Source organism: Brachyhypopomus gauderio, unplaced genomic scaffold (genome assembly GCF_052324685.1).
Source record: "Brachyhypopomus gauderio isolate BG-103 unplaced genomic scaffold, BGAUD_0.2 sc65, whole genome shotgun sequence".
Classification (NCBI taxonomy): Eukaryota; Metazoa; Chordata; class Actinopteri; order Gymnotiformes; family Hypopomidae; genus Brachyhypopomus; species Brachyhypopomus gauderio.
In genome coordinates, this window is record NW_027506886.1 from 778,308 (window position 1) to 806,171 (window position 27,864).

At 41.2% G+C, this 27,864-nt stretch overlaps 3 protein-coding genes across 3 annotated transcripts; 1 reads left to right on the forward strand and 2 right to left on the reverse strand.

Annotated features, from left to right (window-relative positions):
* Positions 1 to 5,587: 5,587 nt before the first annotated feature.
* foxb2 (forkhead box B2) lies at positions 5,588 to 6,529 on the reverse strand. Its single transcript, XM_076989094.1, has one exon. It carries the CDS (start codon positions 6,527 to 6,529, stop codon positions 5,588 to 5,590), a length of 942 nt encoding a protein of 313 aa, XP_076845209.1.
* An 11,924-nt stretch (positions 6,530 to 18,453) lies between these two features.
* LOC143490377 (beta-1,3-galactosyl-O-glycosyl-glycoprotein beta-1,6-N-acetylglucosaminyltransferase-like) lies at positions 18,454 to 22,388 on the reverse strand. The gene is made up of 2 exons (XM_076989091.1): positions 22,240 to 22,388; positions 18,454 to 21,635 (listed from the first exon to the last, which is right to left on the reverse strand). The coding sequence occupies exons 1-2, from the start codon at positions 22,240 to 22,242 to the stop codon at positions 20,355 to 20,357; spliced, it is 1,284 nt and encodes a 427-aa protein (XP_076845206.1). The 5' UTR covers positions 22,243 to 22,388; the 3' UTR covers positions 18,454 to 20,354.
* A 1,607-nt stretch (positions 22,389 to 23,995) lies between these two features.
* On the forward strand, positions 23,996 to 27,862 carry rfk (riboflavin kinase). The gene is made up of 4 exons (XM_076989092.1): positions 23,996 to 24,431; positions 24,850 to 25,001; positions 25,256 to 25,358; positions 25,742 to 27,862. The coding sequence occupies exons 1-4, from the start codon at positions 24,350 to 24,352 to the stop codon at positions 25,882 to 25,884; spliced, it is 480 nt and encodes a 159-aa protein (XP_076845207.1). The 5' UTR covers positions 23,996 to 24,349; the 3' UTR covers positions 25,885 to 27,862.
* The last annotated feature ends 2 nt before the right edge of the window (positions 27,863 to 27,864 follow it).

Sequence of the window (27,864 nt, forward strand, 5' to 3'; positions counted from 1 at the left end):
GACGGTTTTAATTAGTCCAATAAAACCCTGAGCGCCTGCTCTAATGGAGAGATGAATGTGTAGAAGAAGCAGCCGAGGACCTTTCAGTTAACCGCTGTCAAACAGTCAATTACCACGAAATGAGCCGCGAACCTCCTCCCATCAGCCTTCACCTGCGTACGTGAACAACCAGCATGACGCAGACTCATGCACACACACGTTCCCATACAATTGTAATCAGCTAGATCCGATTCATCTAAATACAAAATCTAATAACAAGCTACAAGCAGAAAGGTCTGTGCTTTTGACATGGTTCAAAGTTTTACCTTTTAAGATGAAATGTGAAGAACTCCTGTACCGGGACCACTATGGTATGATCTTCAGAATTGAACTCATCATAAGAAGACTCCTAACCTCTGGCGGGTTAAAATAGAAAGTTGTGAAGTTGTGGCTGTAGGGGTCAGCACGTACCATGTTTGATTTTAGCCTTTTCTAAGTGGCTGCGTGTCAAAGTCGAATTTATTTATATAGTGCTTTTTACAAGACATGTTATCACAAAGCAACTTTACAAGCGCATGGGTGCAGATCCCGAGGGTTAGGGATAGGAAGACATAAATGACTACCAATGTGAAAAAAGATCTGGCCAGCAATGGGGCCGTATGGAAAGATGAGAGAGGATTCTTGTGTACCGTGGTGGTCATCACCTGCAAGCAAAGTGATTCTGAAGTTCTAGGAGGTGAAACCAGTTTATCTTCAAAACACTAGATTCATTACCAGCCATGCCATTCATAACCATGCCATCCCCACCACCAAGTCCATATACTGTATATTCCATAAATATCTGAAGAAGATTCCTGTGTGAGGTCAGGTTTGGGAAAATGAAAAAAATTATGTGTTTCTCTGTTGAAGATCAGAAGATGCTAAAGGTGAAATAACATATCCGTAACCCACTTTTCATATAACATTTTACACCCAAATTTAGGGGCTTGAAACTGCAAATTTCTAGTTATGGGTATAAGGGCATATGCAATACGGTGTTAAACCATTCTGAGGATCACAAAAGTTGTTTTGAGCTCACTCACTAATCTGCCACAGTCTACAGTTTCCGTGGCAAAGCGTTTTGGCAGAAGTCGTTACCTCAGCACCAATCAGAACCCAACAGAAAGACAGGGAGCGTTAATCCTGTCACATGACCTTCATCAGGATGTGGCGCTGATGTGTCCGCGGAAGCAGTAGATGGAAGAGGCGCTCGACCGTCGTGGAAGACGATCACACACCAGACCACAGGCACCTTCACCCACCGTCCAGCTCACACAAGCAGCTCACGCCTAATTTCAAACCTTGCCGAGTTAAACAATGAATCTATCAGTGCAATTATGTGTTTTAAGCAATTAAGGTAATACGTTCCTTGTGATATTACCAATATCATGCTAAATTTATCGCATGGCTGGTGGAATATAATGTTGTACTATGTTGCTTTGCTGTGACAAAGGCCCAGAGAGACAAGGAAGCTAATTAAGTAAGCTGTTCATTATGAAGACAGGGTCTTCCTGGTCATTAAGATGAGCACGGTGACTGCACCACCTCCACCCCTGTAGAAAACAGAGTAATTAAAAATAATACCTCATATTCCATTCACACCCTCAACAGGCATCGTGGCACCAATTTGGCCAGGAGCTTATTTGCATTCATTATGATCTTCAGGTGATTAACAATGAAAAGGTCCCACATGAACCAAAAGAAAAAATGTTTCCTGGTGCCAACCGTCCCTGTTCTGGAGTCAACTGCAATAAGATATATTCACATATTTGCTTTTAACAAAGAAGAACAGTCTCATCTTGATTTGAATGATATCCAGTCATCTGATGTCTGAATATCAGTTTTACCAAAAATATACAATGATTCTTCACTTTAGTGCGCACGTATACTCTAATGATCTGCCATTCATTTAATTTCCATTGTTTGAATATTCTGCCATACATTGCAATTGTAAGTTATAATCCTTAACTGCTGTATGTCAGTCATGTCGGTTTTCATCATAGGGCAGGTACTTTCTACAGTATATAATTTCGTACTGTTCATGTCAGTCATGAAAAATGTCACTGAAATCATGGCAAGGATGTGCATACAACATCAGCTGCTAATAGCAGATTATCTTCTGATCACGCAGAGTTGATCCAGGGACAGAAAGGACTTATGTTAAGCTATAGAGTGTGTGTGCCTACACTCGGATGTGTTCAGCTATGTAAGTATATGAAGTGTGACTTGCATGCAACAAGTAGGTTGTTTGACTTCAGAAGGTTAGTGTAAAGGTTAGTATTCAGGAGGTTAGTGTAAAGTAGGCAATAACAACCCCAACACTGCAAACATAAATAATCCCAGAAGCTTAGAGAAAGCATGCAAGAGGAGAGAAGAGGGCCAAGAGATAATGCAAGAAGAGAGAGAGAGTCAGAGAGAGAGAGAGAGAGAGAAGGAAAGCAGGTAGGTTCATCATTATCACCATCAACTACGATGGCACCGTGGGTGTAGTTTTTACCTTACTCTGCCACTTATGCATCTAAATTATTTGTTCAGGGGGCAGGTTCAGTCCATTCCCGTGTGTGTGTGTGTGTGTGTGTGTGTGTGTGTGTGTGTGTGTGTGTGTGTGTGTGTGTGTGAGAGAGAGAGAGGGTATGCCTGTAGGTGTATGAGTGTGCCTTTGCCATGCTAAACAGTCAGACTCTTAATGGCCTCAAGGTTTGCTGCTTTTGTGCTCTGAAGAGGACCAGCTTCTGAACTTCAAAGCTAAAATTATGTCAAGATGAGCAGGACAAAACAACTTTATCAAACGGCAGCTTTTTGAAGTCATAGAGGTGCTCCACCTCGATGTCCAGGGTCCTCACTGGCAGACCTCGGAGAGCTAGCACACACGGACATGGACTCACACAACTGCTCCTTAGCAGACACACTCCTGTCTCACACTCACACTTTCACAGACCTACACAGACACAACACAGACACACACACACACACACACACACACACACACACACACACACACACACACACACACACACACACACATATAATGTATAAATCTCAGGGGCTTCACAAACATTGAACTATGTATTACTGTATGTACGGGTAAGTAAATTAAGGTATTGTTATGCCTGAACTTAAATGGGATCATATTTTTAAACTCCATGACATAAAGCAAGCCGTTATGGTGTTTTTACTTTACAAATAAAATCCAAATTTTCTAAGAAAGAAGAACTGCATTTTCCTCTGCCACCTTTTCAGAATCATCAGTTTTTGTAACATTATGGGAACATGCAGAGGCCCCACAAATACATGTACACATTTATGCACACAAGCACTCGCACACATGGGTATGCATATAATAGTGCTAAAATATTCCAGAAGGACGCAGTCTGTTTTATTTCCAGTTTATTTAATGCCAGAGGCTGCAAATGATCATCACTCAGTGAATAACAAGCATCTCAATTCACATGAGCTGAAATGACACTAGGCTTTCAAAATTCTAGTTTACCAAAAGCGAAGGTTGAACTCTCAGTAAATGTATTTTTATGTGATCGGCACAAGTAATGTGCTAATCTGAAGGGTATGCCATAGCTCAGGTGTGTCTAATATTAGCTTTTGTGCCATGATTAGCTAGTAAATTGTTAGAAATCCTTGATTTCATTGGGCTAATATAGGTTTCTTAAATGTATATTCTGAATCATTATATTACCACATCATTTTCACGTTGTTCACGTTTGAATATGTTCATGTTTGAAATTGGTGTTCCTCTCTTAGTGGATCAAGGTTAATTAATAAATTGGTATGGTTAATAAATTGGAATGTCTTACAACATTCATATTCACCAACAGTGTTTCCAGAAATTTCTGTGGCGAAAAATATAGTAACTACAGTCTAAATCACATTTGATTTGCTTCTCTATCAGTGTTTTCATTATGTTCTCAGTGATGGAATAAATAGAAACAGAATAAGAGTAAAATACATGTAATCTTCATTCACACAACCACATTAATTATATAGTTTTGATGCATCTACTGTCCAGGTACTGTCATAACTGTTATAACTGAGTCATAAAACTAATTTAGAAGAAGAAGATCACTCATAATGGTGAAGACATGATGGATATTCAAGCATGGTTCTGATATGAAATGCAACATAAGCATCAAAACCATCAAATTGAAAGGTTTGTATTTTGTTGTACATAAATACAGAAAGGCCTCTCCTTGTGCTTTTCCTTGCTGTTCTAAATGGCTAATGCATATCCACATGAATCAGGTGACCTAAAGTGACTCATTGTCTGCCCTTTTAGATAATAAAGAAAGACATCTAAACTTTCCCAGTGCATTTTAAAGTATTTCCAAGTATATGTGTATTGTATGATTGCATGTATTGTATCTGACTGTATAGTTGACATTACAGATTTATATTCAGCAACACTTATGTCATCTGCTCGTCAGCGTTAAGGACACTCAGGATTTGAAGCATCTGTTTTCATTCTGCTGAGACAAGCATTTCTGGAGCCCCATGTGTTCATACACATAGAACACAAAGTAATAAACAATAATTCCATTCATATGTTCATTAGTATTTAAAATAACCACTCAAAGATTTGACATGTACATCAAATTATATTTATTTTAGAAAATGTCCCATTTTATTTTAAGAGAACCTTCACAGTTTCAATAGAGTTCAATCTCTATATCAGTTTCAGCACAATAAATCATTAGATATGCTACAAATATACCATTCCGTATTTATTAGTCTATTTCATAATTCAACTATTCATAAGACGTCTGTAGACTTAAGGCTGCTTGTGGGATCAAAGCTAAATTTAAGCTTAGCAAATACCTCATTATAGCAGGTCCCACATTTTTATAGCAGGGTAGCAGATAACATTTCTGTACATATAACATTTTAACATCTACATTTCCTTTTTTACAGAAATGAATCACATCTGACTTTGGGTTAATTTCATGACAATTTCTTTCAAACATTCAATCTAAATAGTGCCTTTACCAAGGCAATCATGCACGCAATGCATGCCGTAATATGTACAAACTTTACTCAGCATTTGTTACATGTGTTACTTATCTGACCTTATAATGTTGACTCACTCAGATTTAAAGCAAACAAAAATATTTTAAAGCTACAGAAAACAGAGAGTCTAACTTGAACTACAGCTAATCATTACAGCTGTAGAGTTGGTTGGTTATCTTTCTGATGGTTGACAGATAAACCATCAGAAAGATAAAAAATAGAAAAATAGAAAAGAAAAATTCCCAGTAAAACTTTGACAAACATTGATTGTCAAAAGTCTCCCCCTGGCATGTTTGTTACCATGTGATACCTGCTAAGACTTAGTGTAGATTTAGTAAAGAATGTATAAGTAACAGAATGCATTCTATACAACATAGGGGGAAAATGCTATGTAGTTAAGCTTCTAAGTGCTGGTCACACTGTCCTGCGATACCTATTTTGACAGAGTAACATATATGTTCCATAGCATCTTCATCAGAGTGCCAGGTAATGCCAGTTACAGAGTCCAAAAGCATGTAGCACTACATACCCACATGTCAGGGTCTCCTTTACTTTATGTCTGCAATAGAACAGAATGCAGAGCTTCAGACTTGTCCTCCATCTCTGCCACGTCTCTGTCCATCAGAGCCGGCGTGCGGGCGCAGAGCTGTGTGGCTCCGGGCGGTAAGCTCGCCAGCGAGGGCATGGTGCCCAGCGTCGGGGTTGGCTTGATGGGCACGGGCACGGCGGGCATGTTTGGACCCACCGCGTGGTTGTAGAGCCCTTTCACTGTCACGCCGAACGGCGGGTACTCGGCCGAGACTGGCACCGATTCCGACAGCATGCCCACGTGTGGCCACATGGAGTTGACCATACCGCCCAGCTGAGTGGGCACGGGGTAGCCCAGGTGATGCATGACAGAGGCGATGGGCAGCCCGCCCGACATCACGCCCTTGTAGTCGCGGCCGATCAGGCTCTCGATGGCGAAGGGGTGCTTGAAGCCTCCACCTTGACTCCCGCCCAGGGCATAGCTCTGGAAGTGGGAGAGACGCCCCACGGTGCTCAGGTAGTCCGGGTGGCCCACGGCCAGTTTGGCCGGGTGCTGGTGGGCATGGTGCGGGTGGTGCGGGTGGTACGAGTGAAGGACGGGAGCGCCCTTGCACGCCGCCTGCTCCACCCGCAGGACCTTGAAGCGTTTGCGTCGCCGCAGGAAGCTGCCGTTCTCGAACATGTCTCCGCAGTCCGGGTGGAGAGCCCAGAAACTGCCCTTACCAGGCTGGTCGGGTCGGCGCGGGATCTTAATGAAGCAGTCGTTGAAGGAGAGGTTGTGGCGGAGGGAGTTCTGCCAGCGTTGGGTGTTCTCGCGGTAGTACGGGAAGCGGTCCATGATGAATTTGTAGATGTCACTGAGGGGCAGCATCTTCTCTGATGAGTTCTGAATGGCCATGGCCGTCAGGGAAATATACGAGTAAGGGGGCTTCTGGTCACTGTAAGAGTTCTTGCCTGGCCGGGGCATGGCTGTGAGTGAGCTCTTTTGTGCTTTCTTATGATGTGAAGTAAACTGTGTCAGTCAGAGGCGTTTGTAAAAATTTTCCAGTTGAAAAAAAATAATTTAAAAGTCCAGAGCAGAAAAGTCTGGCCTGCATACATCTAAATCGAATATCATCTATTAAAAGTCACATCAACCAATACAATGAAACGTCGATTATTAAGCTAATTCATAAGCCACACGTAAAAAAACATCACAAAGCAGACGCGTACAACCGGCATTTAAAGACTTTTAAAAGTCTGAAAGCTGACTCAGGCGCGTACAACCGGCAATTAAAGACTTTTAAAAATTACCGTCTGCTACCACTTCTAACGCGGGCAACACCTGCGTCCACTCAGAGCGCAAGAAGTTAACGGTTCTCCGTTTGACCTAGTGGACGCGCGTCCTACTTTACACGTTGTAGCTCCACGACCCTTTTGTAGCAATAGCAGAGGTTCCGACCCCCTGCGAGTACCATTTTATTGCTGTCATACAGACTACAGAGCGAATCAAAGGAAAAATTGGGGGAGGACCCGATTTTATATGCACTTTGCATACTTCATCTGTACCAATCAGAGGGCGTTATCAGAGAGGGCACGAATTAACAGCGCAACCTAATGATGAGGGTGATGATGATAAAAAACAATAATGTACACTGTGATAAATAATATTATGAATGACTTTTCTCAATAGTTTTCACACGATAAACTATTGATATAGAGTTTATAAACGGTCTTGACTTCTTAAAGTGTCTTATTTAAGAGATTAAACTGAATTACAATTAACTGAATAAAGCCATGAAACAAACAGTATCTTAGTCCCCGTTTTATGAAAACCAATGGGCATTTACAACGAGGACTGTCTTATATAATTAAGCTGATTTATTTAACCTCGCTCTGTTTAAACACCCCTTGAAAACTAATGTCCATCTCTGAAAATAAACTGCGATAACCACTAAAACTGTGTCAATTTTTAGTTTATTTGAGAGGATGTTTTTGCGTTATTTGACATATGTCTCAACAATTTCCACAACTATAAATATAACCTATATAAAGGTTTCCAACAGTGGCTACACGTACTGTCTTGAGAAAATTGATGAGGATAGCTTAAATTAATCAATGCATAGCATAAATTAATTTCAAATAAGACCGTGCATTTAACAGATATATTACGTGAAATAATGAAGGTGGCAATATATATTTTTGATTTTCCAATTTATTGGCTCATCATAGAGCTCAGCTTAGATCACTAAAACATTTATCAGGCCCAGGAATGTGTTTGACAAATGACTCATAATCTTTTTCCCTCATAATTTTACAGGATGATATTTGAGAAAAGAAGCTGTCTGGAAAACTCCCGCGCGCACGCGCCTGCGCATCCTCGAGCGCACTGATCTCTGAGGTCTCCTTTAATTGGAGGAAGAGGAGACAGAGTCAACCTGCCAAGCTGTTTGTATATTGTCGATTTCTACCAGGATATAAACACTCCTCCGTCCTCTGAGTCCCAGTACCGATAAACAAAATAACAAAAGAGCTGCTACTGTAATGCGGCCAGGTGTCACGGCACGGTACCACACGGCGCACGTCTTCCTTCGGTTCCCGACGGATCGGGAATACATTACATTAATTAAGCCTTCCGTGATTTACCTTCCTGAGAGAGAAGTCCAACCATATAATTAAAAGCACACCGGTTAAATTAGTGATGAATATTCAAAACAGTGTCAATTAATTAGCCAACAGATCTCTCTCATTATGTTCCTGTAGGGTTAGTCCTTCAGCAGCGTAAAGGGTCAACGGTGAAGTAGCGCTCATATATTTTATACCGACAGACTTGACGGACGTTGTCTTTCTGCTGGTCCCTGGACTAAAGCGTTTTAATGCGCGTTAAGGCAGTGCGAAAAAAATGAAAACGTATTGAGCGCCATGCGTTGGCAGTGGCACCGAGAGACCCGCGGAGGTTCCAGCGGGCGCACGGGTAGGATTTGTCACCGTGTTGTTTAGATCAATATTAAACCTGCTCCCACAAAGCGCAGTGTTAAGTAGACACCATGCTGATATGCATAAGAAATTAATTAGATGGTTTTCGCAGCGTTCGACTCCTGGACAAATAACTACTTGTAAGTACACCTTCTGGGCATATTGAGCATATGCTGGAATTATCCTTAATTGACTAATTACATAAATTACTCGTTAATTTTACAGCACATCAATTATAAAAGATATATCAATTAATTTTGCATAAATTAAAGACTGAACGTGGCAAAAAGGGAGACTGGGAGATGAACACGCGAGGAGGGGGGTCTGTTCTGGGCCGCAAGGCGAAGTGAATATGATGGGGGGGGAGGGGTCGTCTGTTTGTTAGAAGATGCTAATAATTATTTTTGAAGCTCTGGGCGGAAGATTGTAAGTCTCATTTTGGAAGATAACATGAAGAAAAGCGCTTTCACAGAAAGAATAAGAACGCCAGAGACCACACAGCAAGCGATCATAGCGGCGTCGCCTCGAGGACGCGGCATTTAAATCAATTAGAGCGGCCCTATTGGGAAACTGGTGCTTGGCATCAGCGCGAGGCCTTCAGAGCCATCTAATGATTTATTAATAACGATTAACGTATGATCGCTTCATTCCGACGAGCAAAAAGAAAGCACTCGGCAGTTAATTAATGGCTACTTTAATATTTCAACATAAAGGCACGAAAAAAGTTTATGATCTGCTATAAATTTGAGATAACATGGAGGCATATGCTTCCTGCCTACTTATTGACACGGCAGATTATACACAGTGAAAAACAGTATTAACTAAGTAACATTTATCCCAAATAGCATTTAGTTATATAAGGGCCCATGACTATCATTTGATTGATCTTAAATTACAAAATGCAATATATAACAGTAGTGAGTGTAGTATCTGTTATTTGGTGGACATGATGGTGCATCAGTTCTGAAACAGAGACTTCATATTGCCCCTGGTGTATATGTTTAAACCACACAAACTCATTCATCTCTGTACCTGACACCACCACCGATGTCAGACACAAATGTGGCACAAACAAATGTACACACACACACACACACACACACACACACACACACACACACACACACACACACACACACACACACACACACACCAACAAATAAACTAAATATAAAAACGGACACATATACACATATAAATCACCCAAACCTATGAATAACTTTATTTATGTATAATCTGCACATCTTCATAGAAGCTTACAAATCTCCCCGTCTCGAGCTCGCATACATACACACACACACACACACACACACACACGCACGCACGCACGCACACACACACAGACACACACACACTCATGCCCTGTTTTGCGCCCCCCTGGTGGGAACCTAGTGAATCGTGGAGTTGGCTGAGTTCCAGGCTGTCTCTCCCCATTACCCCTCCCCCACCCCCTGCTCCCCTCAGTCGCCCCTAAGGGGCAGCAGTAGCCCTTATCTACTGCATCCACTTACATCTTATATACCACACGCCTACCCTTCAGTTACTCCATAACCTAAGCTGTATTACTAAACCCCCTACCGTTCCCTTTAGCCACCCAAAGTGTGATTCTGCCTATATCAATCTAAGGGTGAACTTACAGAATCAGTCTATTGCAACTATAATCTATTTAGTACCATATTGATAGTATATGCATTACTTGGAAAAGTTATGAGACACACCCACCCCACCCTGCCTCGTATGGGCCCAGAATGGAAGAATTAATCCTGTTTATAATCGTTAATAATATCCAAGAAAGAAGAATAACATAGGAGACAATGTGTCATGAAGGGTTGCCATGTTTTTCCATGCCAGTTTATTTCTTTCTTGTAAAGCTTACCTCAGTTAAGGTGCAAAATAATATTCCATCACTCAAAGTCAAACTCTCAAATTCCCTTAACCAGAATTTCTTGTTCTGATATTTGCATGCGGTACAATGACAGCTGTGTTAGTTTATAATAAACAAACTGCAATTTTCCTAGCGTCCTTCACACTTTTACACAATAATGTGAAACTGGCAATGTTGTCGCACTGGCTTCGGAGTGGACAGTCCTGTGAGGTGGCAAATGTATGGAAACCTAACAGCTAAAAGACAGAGGTGGCTAATGCAACAATTTACCGGGATGACAGCGATGTAGGACTATATGAAGGGTCACGATGTGACATTAGTAGGATTGCTCGGATGCTTGCCGAGTAACTCCCCTTGAAAATATTCAGCACAGGCTGAACACAAAAGCGCTGGGGTTAAAAAGCCTCCGAGTTCAGAAGACTCAAACCCCCCGTACCCACCGCAGCCCTCTTTCCTTGACTGGGAGCCGTCGGACGCTGCAACCCGCTGCGATCGTCGCCGACCTTTCCGGACCCGCTGAGACGATCTCTCCTCAATGGCCTCTCCAGTGGCTCCGGCTCACAGCTCTGCCTTCGCAGTCCTTAATGTGCCCCGTTGCACTGCTCGGATTTTCATAAAAGTACCCCCCCACCCCTCCCGCTGCCCAGTGTGCGCTACCGGGCTATGTGTAAAATAAATGATGTATATAGCTGGAGGGAGAAGTCGCCCTCCCCCGGAACTACCGTGGTGTCCAAGGAACATTGAACATTAGATCCTCGTTTGGTGAATAAATAAGCATTCAGCTGAATGGCGGTGTTAGCGATGGACATCGGCGCATATTTTACCAGAAAAGGAGTTAAGCCATTAGGGAGTTAATATCAAATAAATCTCCACTGGTCGGCAGGCAGAGAAGGACCGGCGGCTCTGCAGAGCCCTGTTGGGTTACTAATGACCTGCGCAGGCTTCAAATGAAGCCGTTATATGCATGTCATTTGCAGTATGTATATATTTATATATTATCTTCTAATTGTGTTTGAGAAGAGAACAAAGCCACGACCGCAGCAGTTAGGACTGGGGCCTTAAACGCTTTGCAGAGGACTAAATAAACTTGTTTCAATTAGTGTGTGTGTGTGTGTGTGTGTGTGTGTGTGTGTGTGTGTGTGTGTGTGTGTGTGTGTGTGTGTGTGTGCGTGCGCGCGCGTGTGTGTGAGCGCGTGTGTGTGAGCGCGTGAGCGTGCGTGCGTACGTGCGTGCACGCAGGCGAGTGTGTGTGTTCAAAACAAAGTAAGGTGTGCTTTGTTTTAGTGTACAACTCTTCTACAGTGCATCATACATTTGAACACATGGGCAGTTAGTCAGCTTTTTAATCAGTCCTTTTATTATATTGATAACATATTGTTGGCAATCGGAGGATAAGTACTTCACATTTATTCAATCTCTTGACAAAAATGAGGAAGAAACTAAACTGAAGTTCCTGTCAGCATTTTTTTCGATTATTTATGTCAGATTCACTATAAATCAACAAAGAGATTCTCCAAATTGCTGATAGTTATAGTATTACTCTAAATAGTATCTGTGAGTCTAAAATCAACACAGTTTTGTTGGTGTATCTGGTGAAAGCTGGAGGTGGAACAGGCAATTCATCTTACAGCTATTAAGTGTTAGCAAAAGACACAAAGGTGTCATTAGAATCAATCACTCTGGGTACTGCTTTCTTCCGAAAGAAAGCTTAAGAAACCAAATGGAAAAGCTATCTGTTTTATCATTAGTTTGACCTGCTGTCACCTTTAACCCCCTGCAGCTTAAAGGTCACCTTTTAAAGCTGTCATCTTTAACCACCTGTAGAGGTACGTTTTACAATTATCTGCCCTTCAGAAATAGGCTACACCTTATAGCTAGGTAGGTGCTGCCTTCAACGGTAACTAACATTCAGTCACCAATCCTTAGGAAAACACTATAGTTTTAAGAGGACTTCCCTTAAATGTTCTTGTGGCTAATTAAAACTTGGAAAAGAAATCCGGTGATTTCTCTGTGGAGCGTTGGAGCCATCTGGAACACTACCGTTCTCTCCTCTTTCATCACATTTTCCATCACACTCGCTGCTTGCGCAATTAAATGCGTTTAGCAAACAGCATTACATTTTCTGTTTGAATTAGTCTCCAGTTCTGCAACAGCTAAAGCATCTAGAGGAGCATTTCAATTCAACGCAGGCTGATATGCCAGTCAGGTCTGCAATCCATAGCCATGTCATTGTAGATTAGTATGCTAGCTCTTCTGTGTTATCATGATGCCTATGGCTAATGGGTTGAATGATAAACTGTTTGTATTCACATTGTACACAGTGATATTTTGTCAGGGGGAAATGTTCCCTTTGGAACAAGAAATTTCAGCTTCGGGTACACTTAAAAGTCAATTAAAGTAATAACATGGTGACGGGACATTCTTGACTGACCAAAAAAAGCAAACTACGTTTCTGAGACAGCTGACTGCACGATACCTGATATTTAGTAAGTAACAGAAATCTTAAAGATTCAATAAAAAATTCTACTGCATCTGAACACGTAGCCTATGAGCTACACATAAGCCTACCTAATGGAACTAAAGGGAAGGATAATAGAGGAGAGAGGTTCTGAGGTTTTGTAGCTAACCATGGTCCAGTAATTAGCATGTGTAGACGCTACGTTGGTTAGCACTCCTCGTGCTGAGGAGTTGATGAACTGTGCCAGAAATAAAAGCCTGGAGCCACACACAAATATATCTGTCATTTCACATGTTATCATATTCATGAGTGTGTGTGTGTGTGTGTGTCTGTGCTTGTGTGTGTGAGACTGCAGATGTTAGAATAGTTATGCATCTCTAAAATGTGCTTGCTATTTGGGAAATGATGGCATTTCAGACCAGAAGTTTTTTCTCCGGGAGCGAGAGTACATGCTGCTCGTGTTTTTGCCGTTTGGGCGAAAACGAGCGGAGAGCTAACGATGTTTGTCGTGCAACTCCGAGCCGCCTGTTTGTTTATGCTAGGCCAGTTCTGCCCAGCACTGCCTGTAAATAATTACCCACCCTAATTATGGCCTGGAGTTAGCAAGCGCGCTAAATGCTTTTCTGATGAGCACTGCCCTGAGTTAGCAGGTGCTGGGCAGCCCTCCTAGGGACTCAGATTGAAGAGGGGGCCCTCATCCCTCTCTCAGTTTCCCTGCTTCCCGCATGTCCCACAGGCGAACGGATTGTGTGTGTGTGTGTGTGTGTGTGTGTATGTGTGTGTGTGTGTGTCTGTGCCCCCAAAGAATACCCCCCAAAGAATAATGTGTTTTACGCAGGGGGGTGGCACTCCGCACGGGGTGGGGTGAGAGGGGATAACTCTGTGTGCAGCTGGCCCCTAATGCGAGATCCATTACACTGCCCTAAAAATGGTCTTGCTTTTATAGAACTTGGTCATTAAGACATGTCTTGCTGACAAAAATCAAAATAAAGTATTTTATGTTCATATTGAAATGCCTTTAAGAATATTTCTTCTTTTTGGCAAAGTTTTTTGCCCTTACAGACAATGCCTTTAGGGTCAAAGGGCAGTCTGTTTGATTTCAAATGTCAGCGTTTTAAGCTAAGCAGTCTATGATTTAAAAATAAAGAAGCTAGCCTCATCTAGTTGTAGGCTACCTAGAATGGTCTAGAGTAGATAATATAGGTAGGTATAGGTCATTCACACTGAACCTTGTTCACTTGTAAACAAGAAACTGTGTATAGAAATTCCCCCAAAAAACACAAAGAAAAGAAAACAAGATTAATGCTAGGCACAGAGTAAAAATGAGTTGATGTAAATCAACATCAAGTGCGATGTTACTTTACCATAGGTCTGCCTCTTTGTTGAAAATTGCACACAGGGCCAGCTTGCGTGGCACCGAACGTTGTGTGTATTTTGTAGCATATCGCATCAAACTTTTACCCCCCGTGGTCGTTCCCAGTCTGTCTCTAAAACTTGCGCAGACTTGCATTATGTCAGCTCGCGCTTTGCCACCCCATTTGCTATAGCTGTACTGCTGTGAGCGCAGACAGACTTATCAATCAAACTCGGCTTGATGGATTCTTCAGAACGACGGAACAATCGCCTCGGAAGAGCCGAGCAGTCTCTGAGCGGGTTTTTTTTCTTTGACATAAGGGTATGCAAAGAGTGTAAATGGATGAACGGTTGATTGATTCTCGACGGAGATGTTGTTGACAGCAGGAAATGTGTTTTTGCATTGACTCTGTTTGCCTGGGAATTTGTGCGGGACATGAGTTATCGCACGCGACTTTGGACCTAAGGCGATTCTACATAATGTATATAATGATGTCAGGTCGGAGGAGCTGAGATTCGCTGTTAAAGTGCCTGTTACCTGTGGAGAGAGAGAGACACAGATAGACAGACAGACAGAGAAAGAGAGGGGGGGGTATATAAATGGAGGCTAAGTAAAGGAGATAGCCCAGGGTTTAAGCTGTATGAAATTAATTAATGAAGATTATTGGGTGGGCGGTGTTCCAGAGAATCAATACCACAATTGCACACACTACTAACTACTATAGGGAACACAATTAATGATTCAAAATAAAGATTTTATTCACTACATCATTTTGCTCATCATTCTGTAACAGTAGTCACATTCCTTTGAATAAACACCATTGCAAACATCTTTTTATCGGTTCATGAGGGAGTTTTTTTTCCCATTTTCCTCCTAGTACTCATTTTAGAAACAGGCACGTGCGTTAGCTTTAACAACCGAATGGAAAACTCACTGCTAGAATCTAGAAGGGAAGAATGCTGACTCGCCAAGGCCTGAGGGTGTGCTGGGTAATGCAAAATATAGCTGCGTCCACAATGCATAGAGACAGCTGTGTCCACTGCTAGATTATATATCCTTACAAAGATATCATTCACTTTGTTTTTGAAGTGTATCAAACTGTGGTTGTATTTCTTCAAACAGTGGTTCTTCATAAAACTATGCATGTTGTTGGTGTGAACAATTTGCATATTTTATACACAGAAATTTGCCTTTTAGCTAACTGCAAGTAAATGCAACCGCAGTAGAGTGGTGTGGAAGAATTTGAGCAGACCAAATGACTGTATATCTACATTCAGAATCATTTGCAAAGAGCTAATACAATGCATTGGAAGAACAACTTGAAGGGACTTGCACTAACTTCTCCATCCCAAAGAGAGGTGGATGAATCCTTCAGAGAACCTGCATGTCCTGGTCAGGTTTACAGCCTCCAGAGAGAATGATAACTTTGATAACGTTGTGGTCTGTGCAATTTTGGACCACATGGCACACAAATATTGGCATGTTTCTTCTGGGATATGTCATGTCTGGGTCTTGCTAGAACTCATAGCAACCTTGTCATTGTTCCAACCAGGAGATGGACCCCTATCACTGATGGAGCATTTAAGGCTCTCAGGCCTTATTCAATTGGTTTCTCCCTCCCAGCGTATGATTAATCACTCTGGACTGAAGTTGATACCTAAGTTAAATCCTGTGTCTATACCATCTGAACATTAAGTGATTTGTAGTTGATGTAAATGCACAGCTTAGGATCCCTCGTGTGTTGGGTATTTAATGGGTCCAGCCCAGCCGTTCAGTGTATAATCATGGTATAATCATTTATATCTCCCATGCATTATTGTGGATCATATGTAAGCATGTGATCATATGTAAGCATCGCTCCGACAAGGAATGAAAACCTGGCTTACATCATAAGACATTTACAATGACAATATCAACACCCAGAACTTTCATTCATACCTTATACTTAGCCTGATTGTGTGATTTGTTTGTAAATTTTGTATTCATCTGTATAATTTGTTTTTGTGTAATTTGTGTGTTAACAGGCCGCCCAATGGAGGATGGGTTCCCTTTTGAGTCTTGGTCCTCCCGAGGTTTCTTCCTATTCCCCACCATCTAGGGAGGTTTTCCTTGCCACTGTCGCCTTTGGCTTGCTCATTAGGGATCTGGACCCATAGTATTGTTAACCTTGTAAATCCTGTAAAGCGCTTTGTGACAACATGTGTTGTGAAAAGCGCTAGACAAATATATTTGATTTGATTTTGATTTGATGTGCTGTGACATTTTAGACTTATGCATGACAAAGTATTTGTGTGTGCTGTGTTATCTTAGATTTCAGCATAACCAAGTATAAATATGTGTTGTGTTATTTTAGAGTTATGCATAACCAGATATTAATATGTGATATGTTATCATAGATCTATGCATACCCAGGTATTAATGTGTGCTGTGTAATTTCAGAAGTATGCCTATCCATCCATTCCTGTGTGTTACTTCATTATGCAATTTATCACCTAAATGCAGGGTTGCAATTACTTACTTTCTGAGGTGTATGCAAACATACTATCGGCGCCCCCCGAACGAAAGTTGTTGACCGGGGGGGGTGGCGACACAAATTAAGCATTATATCTCATCGATTTGGCGCCCCCTCTAGTGCAGCGGCCCTATGCGTCGCATACGCTGCATACCCCCTTTTTGCGCCACTGCCTAAATGTATATGTAAAAGATGGATCAGGATTTTGAATGACAAGAAATCAAACTAATATCTAATTAAGTGATAGGGATCCAGCCAGGAATTGAGTGTTTCTTTGTCAGGGAAAATATCTGTGTTACTGTCTTCTGCCTAGTCAACATAGTCGTTATCCATTAACTGGACCTCGTGGAAATCCTGTGACTTCAACACCCCGCCCCCCTCTCTCTTTCTCTTAAGAAAAAAAAGAGGTAATGAATATTCATTAAGTTCCAGTGGTCAACAGTGTAACTGTCCAAGAGTTTTACTATGATCACGCCCCTAAAAGTTGTTTAAATAGCCAGAACATCACTACTGGTTCCAGCCGGTATGATGAAAGATGAAAGATCTTCATTAGCCTCTCAAGAAGAAATAAGTACTTAGGTCTATGTTCTTTTTTGACTCACACCACACCTCATTTAGGGGGGCTTGGGGGGGGGGGGCAAGGATGCTGTGACAGGGCCGCTGCCACCCCCCAAACTACCCCCACCTCCTCTGAACTGCCACTGCTTGGATTACCCCATGTGTATTGTGCATTTTCCTCTCTGGATTGTGTTCACTGGGCTTTAAACCTGGACTGTTTTTGACCCTTTGTTTTGGATTGAGTTTTGGTTGGAATGTTCTCTATCTGGCTTTGAGCCATTTTTGCTGAACTGCAAGTGAGATTAAGGGCGTACTCACACTAGGCTCTGTGATCCGGGCCCGGGCACGGTTGCCTGCCGAAGCACGGTTCGTTTGGCTAGTGTGAGCGCTCCAACTGTGCCCGGGCCCGGATCAGTTAACCGTGCTCGGGCCCGCTTGAAGAGGTGGGCCAGGGCACGATTCATGTGGACTCGGGCACGGTTCGCTTCTAGTGTGAGCGCTATCCGTGCCCGGGCCCGCTTGGTGCTTCGTCTGATTGGTTCATTTCGCTGGAACTCAAACATGACGTCAGTGATGCGATGCTCACGTTAAACAGTCATAGCGGCAAAGCGATTAGCAGACAATCGTTGTGTTAAATTATCGATAAATCTGTGCTTGCACCGTGTTTCTGCACTCCCAAAACGACTCCAAAAATACAATAAAAAGAGAATCATGAGCTCCATGTTGTGCGAGCACGCTTTTTTTCCAAATAAAGCGGCGTTGTGATGATGTAAGCGTGCTCGGGCCGGGTTGCTGAAGCCAGTGTGAGTGCAGGCCAGAGGGGGAGTGGGGAGGGGGGATAACCAGCACGGAACGAGCAAACCGTGCCTAGTGTGAGTACGCCCTGAAACACTTCCTTTCTGCACGTGATTGAGTTTTCTGACATGTTTTAAATATTTGCATTGTTTGCATACCTTAGAACATCATGTCATTGAAATGTGGTCTCTATAGAAAAAACAGATAGGGGAACTTCTGATAGGGGAAGTGACATCAGTGGAGGATCAAGGACAAAGTTACTCATCAAAAGAATTAACCAGCGTAATGTTCTGTCAAGGTGTGTTCCTACCACCTCAGGCCAAGGTTTGACACTATGTTAGTGATACTTTACTAAACTTGACAGCACTCTTCAGGCCTTTACATTTAAAGTTTATTTAGCAAAATTAACTTTGTTTAACACAAGATTACTTATGACAAGAAATTCTAAACTCCAAACACATATAAATAAGACATCTCAACCATTATGCTTTGCACACAAAGAAAATTAGCAATTAAACTGGCAACAAAGTCATTTCTTGTAATTTCACAGAACTCAATAAACTCATATTCATCCTTGCATAAAACCTAAAAGCAAACATTGCCACTTGCACCATTCCCTTTCAAGCATAAATTAATTGCTGTAGATACGTTTTCTTTTCCCTTCTAAACACACACAGGGGTCCCATTACATAGCAGTTGATCTTCAACAGAGAAAGTGAAAAAGTGTTATAAAAAAACAGTGAAAATGGAGAAAAAAAACTCCCTCTGGAGACAAACAAAGTCATTAATTAAAACATGATCTCAGGCATCAATCTCTCTGTCTGTCACAAAATTATCATAATCTGAGAATGTTGGGAGTCTGTAGAGTAAACAGTTAATTTAGGGAGCATTAATCAGAGCGTGGGTCTCTCTCTACCCCTGTCTGTGCACTGACACGTGTGCTTCTTCATCAGACATCTCTCTTCACACAGCATGAGGACAACGTGTACACTTACACTAGAACTAAGAACCAACTCTAATGGCTATCTCCAGCCTAATAAAAAAAAATCCTACATTCATTGGTTTACTGTGTAAGTTATAAGTTGAAAACAACTTATTCATACACAAACCAGGAAAGTTTTGCTACTCCATTGCTTAATAGAGAAGTATTCCTTTGGACTTCAGTATCATGAATCCTGTAGGTCTACGTTGACTTCTTGAGTCACAATGAAATGTTTATTATGAAATAAGAGCCAAACCTCATTGTGGTATGACCTGAGAAACAGAATCGTTAAGAAACATGTCTAAAGAAGGAGGAAATAACCGAGATGACTGGTTGATGATCCCGTTCTGTTACATGATTTATCACAAAGGCATCAGAAACTACAGTGTTCTCTCTCTATTCACCTCATTCTTTTACAGGCAACTTTTTTTTTTACCCATGATTAGAATTAGGTAACACAATTAATGTAGGGCAAGGCTAATTTTGACAGGCAAATTAGGCACCTCTGCCTTCTGTGACACACACACACAGTGTCCAAATAACCGTGAAGCCATTGACAACTGGACTTGTGAGAAACTAAAGGTTCTTTAAATAAATCATTATTTTGATCTGTTAAACCAGACAAAATACTTGACATGATGTATTATACTAACATGAAGTACTGAGCAAGTATATGACACAAACGGCAGCAATGTTACAAATTTCATTAAAGATGCAAATGTACTGACTGGCTGAGGTTGTTCTGTGTCAAATGTTGTCGAGTATTAGCATAACAGAGCAAAACAGATGGCAAGAGACTACCATCACAGTTTTGTTCTCACTTGAAGGTGAGTACACACACGTCGAACTAACTGGATGTAAAGGGGTGTGTGTGTGTGTGTGTGTGTGTGTGTGTGTGTGTGTGTGTATGTGTGTATGTGTGTGTGTATTACATTAACCTCTTTAGTGCATCAGTGCTTAAATATTTTTCTGCATCATTAAGCATGCATTACCTGCTTCATTTCTGCTGTGTTTAAACCACAGCCACTGAGACCACCCAGTTATCCAACCCACATTCACTTCTGCTATGTTTAAACCACAGCCAGTGAGAATACCCCTGCACAGAGACTGCACAGACATTTGTCCTTATCCTGGGAAAAGGTTCATACAATAATATGACACACATTCAGCTGAGCTTAGCTCACATTCAGAAGTATTGCTTCCTCTTCAGCTACTCAAAAGTGGATCGTCTACACTAACTAGTGTGAACATATTTCTACACTAATACAATTTTTTATATAAATGTAATTTCAGTTAGTGTTGCTTGACTAAGGCCCTGTGTCTGAGATACTTCTCTAAGCATCTAATGGCAATGGGGTCGAAGTCTGTGTCAAACTTATTAGCAAACAAGTGCCGCTGCTCTAACATCCACTGCAGGTCTCCTGCCCCGTACACACACACAGCCCTGACATGTGTGCCTTGACAGGGCGGGTAAACTGCGTCTGAGGCCCCTTCATGGTAAGACCACTTAATTAACCGGGAGATGGTGGAAATGTCTGTGATGTCGTATTTCTGGTTGGCACGGAGGTAGCCAGGAACCTCGGGCATTCGCTGTAGCGTAGCCCAGAGGAACTCATCAGGGCTGAAGGTGTCATTTGACCATGAAATCAGTGTCTGAGCTTTGGGGTCCTTTAGTACAAAGCGCACAAAGTCGTGACTTACAACTATGTATGCGCCACCTGAGAAAATCTTTATTCCTAAAGGTGGTGGATCTTTGTTCTTATCGGTCCCCCGAATTGCACCGTCTTTGATGATGTGGCTTTTTTGAAATCTGCTCCGCTTATGATTCGGCATAACCTCAGTCTCCAGGCTGTTGCCACCACCCAGTGCCTTCAGGGCCCGCACAATCTCTAAGTTGGTTTTGATTGGGAAGTCCTGCCCACACAGGTTGATAAAGTACTTCCAGCGACTGCTGATCTGGTAGAGGTCCCTCATGCAGTTGATGTCAGCTTGCACACGAGTCCAGCTAGCATAGACCACCGCTTCAAGCCGGCTGGCTATGAAGACATTGTTAAAGCAGGAGACAATGGAGGTGATTGCTGTCATGATGGATTCGGGGGCCTTTTTGTCCACATGGATGCAGTAGAAGTTCTGAGGGGCGTATATGGATCTCAGAAGGCGCTCAAAGTTCTGCACCTTGTGGTGGACGACAATTGCATAGGCTAGCGGGAATGCTTCTTCCTCCTCGCTCAGTGGGAAGGGGAGGTACTTACGAGTGCTGCGGAACACCTCGCAGTCCCTCGTCTGCTCGACATAGCTCTTATCGGAAACGTGCGTTTGGTTCTTGAAGGTCTTCGTGATGGTCAGCACCTTGGCACGTTCGATCTCTTCCTGGTCACCCTGTAGGACTTTGTTACATTGGCACACATCTTCTGGAGTTTCGCCCTCTCTGAACTCCAGCCAGCTGTAGTCAACCTGGGCTTCTTCATGTAGGACCAGTGAAAGTGTGAGCATGAACACACACATCAAGGATCCAGCAAGCAGCACCCTCCGAAATTTTCTCTGTTTTATTCTCACCTTGCCCATCGGAAATGTCTCTAGTGGAGGGATAATATTGTGTTATGTGAAAAACAGATCTTTTCTCACCAACGTAGTCTAAGAGCTACAAATCTATATTAGCATATACAGAACTCTTAAGTTAATATTATTTGTACATCTTTATGTCTATCTGAAAGCAATTTAAATGTGTATTTTTATCTTATGTAGTCAATTTCGTCAATCTTATGTAATCAATCTGTCATTAGTTAAGTGTCTGTGTATTAATAAACATTTAGTAAAATGTAATAATGTAATAATGTAATACACATTTTACATAGTCAACCCCACAACTAAATTATTCTGAAAATGTTTCTTGGCACAATAGCATTCTAGTTGTTGAGTAAACAGTTGAGCGAGCTCACTACAGAATAACATACCAAATGTTGTGTCGTTTTAATTATTACCTATTGTACTTTTAATCGTATTTACTTTGACTGGTCTAAGTCTAAGTTTATAATATTAAGTTTGTCTAAAATGAGCTTTGAGTTTTGTTTTTAAATCTTAGTTTACTGACATACAGAAACTAGTTTAGTCTAATTTAACCTTCACTCTGAACACTACAAATTTAAACACACAAGTTCAATAAAAAAAATGTACATACCATCACAAAAAGCCTCTTGTCCTAATTGTAGACAGGTGTCATTGACAGTGTGCTCGCAGGACCTGACTGGTCTCTTTATATGGTTTTACTTTTCTTCTTTTTCCTGAAGGGCACGTGAAAGGTGTGTGGGTAGTTTTGCCTTACCCATAGTTCAGTGTGGAATGAGGCAGGGCTTTCTGAGAGCATGCAGGTGGAACATGCAGGTGCAGTCTCTTTCTTTGGAATTGCAAAGCACGTCATCATTTATACCATCCATGTAAAAGTTATCAATTGACAGGTGCATTGTTCACTGTAGAAGAAGGAAGTTTGTTGTTAATCCTTCCATCTTCCTAGAATCTTCGTTCACTTTCCACCTAGAGTTTAATTCACTTCATCGTCCATAAAGAGCAGCCCAGTGCATGTTACTCCCAAGATGTTTGTTATGGTAATGTCATAAATTTAAAGTGATTATGGTTATTTTTCTAACAGTGCTGACTGGTGTCTCTGAACATTTGTATACCGTGATAGGCCGCAGAGCAGGTTTGACATGTAATGCATATGGAACTTTCTGTATTTCAGGTTTAACAGGATTTCAAACAAATGCTTGGCAGCTTTTAACTACAACTTGTTAAATTTACCAAGGCAGCATTTTCTTTTAATAGTATAATGACGTCCTCTACTGGTCTAAACAGGCTATTGTCATCCTAAGCATACTTTGTAATTGTTTGGTTGTGTGTTTTGAAAGTATGATGCAGAAATCTTATTAAATAGTGTTGTGTGTTCCTCTGATTAAACACAAGCTGAAACATAACATGTTCGATTCAATGACTTAATCAGAACAATTGTGATGCTCATTGTAAAACTGTGATCTCAATGATTTAACAATCTACAAGAAAATATAGACAGGTGACAAATTAATACAAAAAACAAAAAAATAGTATTTTAGTAAGATTTTGGGCTACACCAGCACACCAACCCACTGCTACAGAACCTTAGCATACATTCTACAAGTCTCCACAACTATGGTGTAATTGGTATATTATGATAGTGGTGAAAAGTGCATTTAACAAATTGTAAGTAAATTGTAAGTCCAAAATCTTCCACAAGCATCCAACTGAGTTGGGATCTGGTAACTGCAAAGGCCATAGTGTATGATTTATATAATTTCCACATTCATCAATCAGTAATCCCTCATGCCCTGCAGATGGCAATATCACTGTGGAAGAGACCACTTCCATCAGGACATCGGTGACCCAATATATCTTATTTCAAATGAATTAAGATCACTTTTCCTATGTAATCTTGGGCTAAACAGAGCCTTCTCAAATGTTTGCTATGCTCATTAGGTTTTCTATCCCTATTTATTCATTTGTTCAAGTTTTTTCTCTGTCTGAATTAATAAAGAAGATGTGAAAATTGACCAGTTTGTAATTTACAGCTAATTATGCCTCAGTTGTAAACCGCTTGCAAAGCTTCTTTTGAAGATGCTCAGGTGTAAGGAAAATGTATTCTGACATTTTACATTTGGATATTGTCATTTTTATGTCCTTGTAATACTAACAATTAAACTCAAATGTCTTTGTCTTCTTCTTCTTCTTCTCATTATTATTATTATTATTATTATTATTAGTAGTAGTAGTAGTAGTAGTAGTAGTAGTATTTATCGAATGTTTATTTATGTATATCGCATACATTCAGAAACGAGTTATCGTGCTTTTATCTTGCTTCTATTTGGCTTTTATTTTGTACTTTTTGAAAAGAGGAAATACGTAGACGACGGGGTTTTTATAAGGCAAAGGTCTTTCCCGGCACTCTTCACTGTATAACTTAGCATATTTCGAAACAGTGTATCGGCCCATCATTAATTTACTTCAAATCCAGCTTAACAGTGGTTTTTGAGTTTTCACACAGGACGTCATTTTTAATATTATTTGCTTATTCATCACTCTTTTCACGCTGTCGTGTCGCCCGGTAAGCTCTAGAAACATCTCCAGGGTCATCACTAACGTTACATTTCCCCACAGCTCACGCTGTCGGTGGAGGAGTTGACTCTACGTCGCTAGCGACTGGCCTGGTCTGTCCTGTCCTGTCCCTGTGATAATCGTGGACAGTCCTTCAGCTGCCAGAGGACATGAGGAGTTTGCCTTATTTTTGCCGGGGACTGGTAATTCGAGGATTTGGTAGGGGAAGCAAAGACCTCGGTATCCCAACAGGTAAACCGTAAATACGGATACTTGTCAGGTCACAAGCTGGCCTACTAATATAATGTTTAAATGTTAAAGGTCTTGCGCAATTAGTTATACCATTACTGAAAAATGAATCATTTATTTATTGTCCTTTGAAATGCAGTGGCGAGGTGATGCTGCTAATTACATTGTCCTTATATTTAGCTAACTTGCAAGGTGCTTAAATTATTAACTGTTTTGATCCTCTTCCTACTGCAACAGTAGTCTAGCTGGTGAACATTATAATTGTTTACTTTATAGTTTTAATTTTTTCGCTGTGGTTGACTGCTAAAATAATTGAGCTATGATGTTAAGGATGGTACACCAAGCTCAGACCACACTCAGGTCATGGGGTGTGGGTTCGTTCAGGCAGAAGATTCACCGCTACCCTTATTAACCATTACAGCAAACTTCCAAGAGTCTGTTGTAGACAGTCTCCCTGCTGACCTGAACACTGGCATTTACTATGGCTGGGGATGTGTAGGCAATGGAGCAGTCCACAAAATGGTGATGAGTATTGGCTGGAACCCATACTACAAAAATACCAAGAAATCAATGGTAATTGAGGCACTCTGAATTTATATATGCTTCATAGAATATTTGTAATGTTTCTATTTTTATGGTTGGTTGTTATTAATATTTGTTAGAGTGCTAGAACTGGTTTAAGATAGGTGATGAAAAATCATCAACATGAAAATTGTAATGGATATTATCTGACTAATAATTCTGTGAATTCAGTGTTCATTTTCTTTAATATGACTTAAAAAAATATTAATGCTTTTTTTCCCCTATGGTGCATCTTTTCATGGTAGGAAACCCATTTGATACACAAATTTAAAGAAGATTTCTATGGCCAGATGCTAAGTGTAGTTTTGGTGGGCTACATTCGCCCAGAGAGAGGATTCAGTTCACTCGGTAAGACTCAAAACACTATTTATATTTGTACCCTGAGTTATGTACATACACACAATCATATTTGGTGATTTCATGTATCCATTCAAATAGAAATTTAAAGTCTAAGCAAATTTCACATGTCCATATAATTTCACACACATGCACTAAACCTGGGTGTATCAACTCTGGCATCAACTTCCACCACACAGTCCACATTTATGCTCAAACTCGGCTGCCCCCAGTTCACCCGTTACTGGGCGTTCTTAACAGCTTGGTTCAGACATGATGGGAGGTGTGTGGAAAAGCGAAAAATGTGGACCACATGGTGGGTGGCAGAGAAACACAACAGAAGGAGGCAGCCTGCTGACACAGCTCATGTAATCTGTGTGTTCTTCATTTCACAGATGAATTAATAACAGCGATCCGTAGTGACATTGAAGAAGCACAGAGGAATCTGGACCTACCTGAGCACTTGAAGCTGAAAGAGGACAACTTTTTCAGGGCCTCCTTATCCACAACAAGCAATCAGATCATGAACGGTCATTGACCTCTGAACCCACCACTTGCCTTTCCTGTCCCAACCTCCATCTTCCATTTTCTTGGGGTAAAGCTACTGTAAAATGTATGCATTAAGCTTTTTTTTTTTTTTACTAGAGCATTTTATCAAATGAGTTTACACATTCTTTCCTTTGGCGCTCTTGAATGGTGCTGGCACTGAGAGTGACCTTTCTCCTCCCAATTATTTCTACAGTCATTCTTTCTAGAAGATTTGTAGAAGGTTACGCACAAAGAATGCAGTTACACTGTGTTTTAAAGAAGGAATGTTGGTTTCCTGTTAAATGATGAAGTTTATGAAGCTCATCTCAGACAGTAAAATCCTCACATGAGCAAAGGTTCCTCAGACAAAAGACAGAACCTCCAACCACTGTTGGAAGGACTTAGGAAGGACTGCACACCCCCTGTTAAAACTAGTTTAGGCTGCAGAGCGTAACGTCTCTGTCACGCGGCGTAAAATAAGTATGTCAAACTTTGCAGTCTCACACAGCCTTTGGTTGTCTGGGGAGTCTTCTCTCGTCACAGTAACTGGGTGAATGCTTTGTTTAGCATTTGAGAAATGGAGAACCTTCATTTGGAGATAAATTAGCTACAGTTTATTGTGCTATCTAAACTCAAATTGAGTTGCAAGGCCGGCATATCAAAAACTGAAACTTTACCATGACACAACAGGCAGTGCTAAGAGGGCGCTAAGTGCTAAGGCAATGCTAAGTGGATGTTCTAAAGAGACAACAGTTAAAGATTGCTTAAATAAAATTTTACAGCAGTTCATGAATATATCAATATGAATGAATTGTGATGGTCTTATATTTTGAGTGTTTTATAGATAGATGAGTCATTCCCCATTAAATTATTTTTCTCCCTTATACAATTCTTAATGTGATTGACCTATAGTTTTTCATTTGTTTACCTGTAAGAATTTCATGCAGAATTTCAACATAATATATTTTACCTTTTGTAATAAAAATATACAGGCAAGCATTTGATTATTTGCAAACATCCCCCAGGTACAAATATGAACTGCACACAAATCCCAAAAAATGTATTGGGGGGGGGGGTCTGCTATTGTTATTCTTTCCAAACACAATTACTTCTTTGCGATTTGTTTATTTTTTTTGTTTGTTTGTTTTTTAGTAGATCATGACCTCAAATCGTTCAGGTTTGAATGTTACCCAGGAATCGGTCACTTCAGTAGTATGTTTTTGTTTTGATTTTTTCTCGTCACTGTAATGTGTGTTCAAAGTGTGCTGTACTGCTGGTTTCTGATCCAAACTGAGGCATGTTGTACCTGATCCTGTGTTGTGCACGTGTGCGCCATGCTCACATTTATGGCTCTGCTCTGCGTGACATGCGGGCATGGAACTGTTTTAGTTCACGCGTGCACGTGTCCTCGGGACGGCATTCCGATGTGCTCATGTAGTATTTATGTAGTCTGCTGTATGTCCAGTACAGTGCCTTAAATATAAAAAAGATCACATGAATAAAGGCCAGCTCGGTCTGGCCTTTAGTCTAATCATAATAGCATTAGCAGTGGTCAAATAGTATAAATTAGATTACTGGTCTTGCTAGCAGCCTTTATGCTAAGGTTAGTGCATGATCTGACAGTACGGGATCATGATGCTTTAGCCCAAAAATGGAGGCTGTGAAGATGAGTCTCTCCTGACAAAAACAACCAGGACCAGGATGAGTCCCATTAGCTGGTGCTAGCCTGGTCGCCATAGAGCTAATGACCCAGGTTGGTCGTCACCCCGGCAACTGTGCTGCCAGTAACGTCGTTATAGGCAACACACTCGCGCCATGACGTGTTTAAAAACATGGAATGGTACCATGAAAGGTCATTTAAGCTCTGTGTACATTTTTGAAGCACAAATGCTTCTTCTAAAATGTGTTCTGCAGTTCTGGGGATCTGGGCTGATGGTGTGTATGGTCAGCTGCGTGCGCTGTCCTCTTATTAAAGGTTTCAAACTCCAGC

What these genes read in the sequence shown, in the direction of transcription:
- foxb2 (XM_076989094.1), bottom strand. Translation starts at nt 6,529, where the DNA reads ATGCCCCGGCCAGGCAAGAACTCTTACAGTGACCAGAAGCCCCCTTAC.
- rfk (XM_076989092.1), top strand. Translation starts at nt 24,350, where the DNA reads ATGAGGAGTTTGCCTTATTTTTGCCGGGGACTGGTAATTCGAGGATTT. An exon ending in AAAATACCAAGAAATCAATG is followed by an intron (nt 25,002 to 25,255) that starts GTAATTGAGGCA and finishes TTTTCATGGTAG; the next exon opens with GAAACCCATTTGATACACAA. An exon ending in GAGAGGATTCAGTTCACTCG is followed by an intron (nt 25,359 to 25,741) that starts GTAAGACTCAAA and finishes TTCATTTCACAG; the next exon opens with ATGAATTAATAACAGCGATC.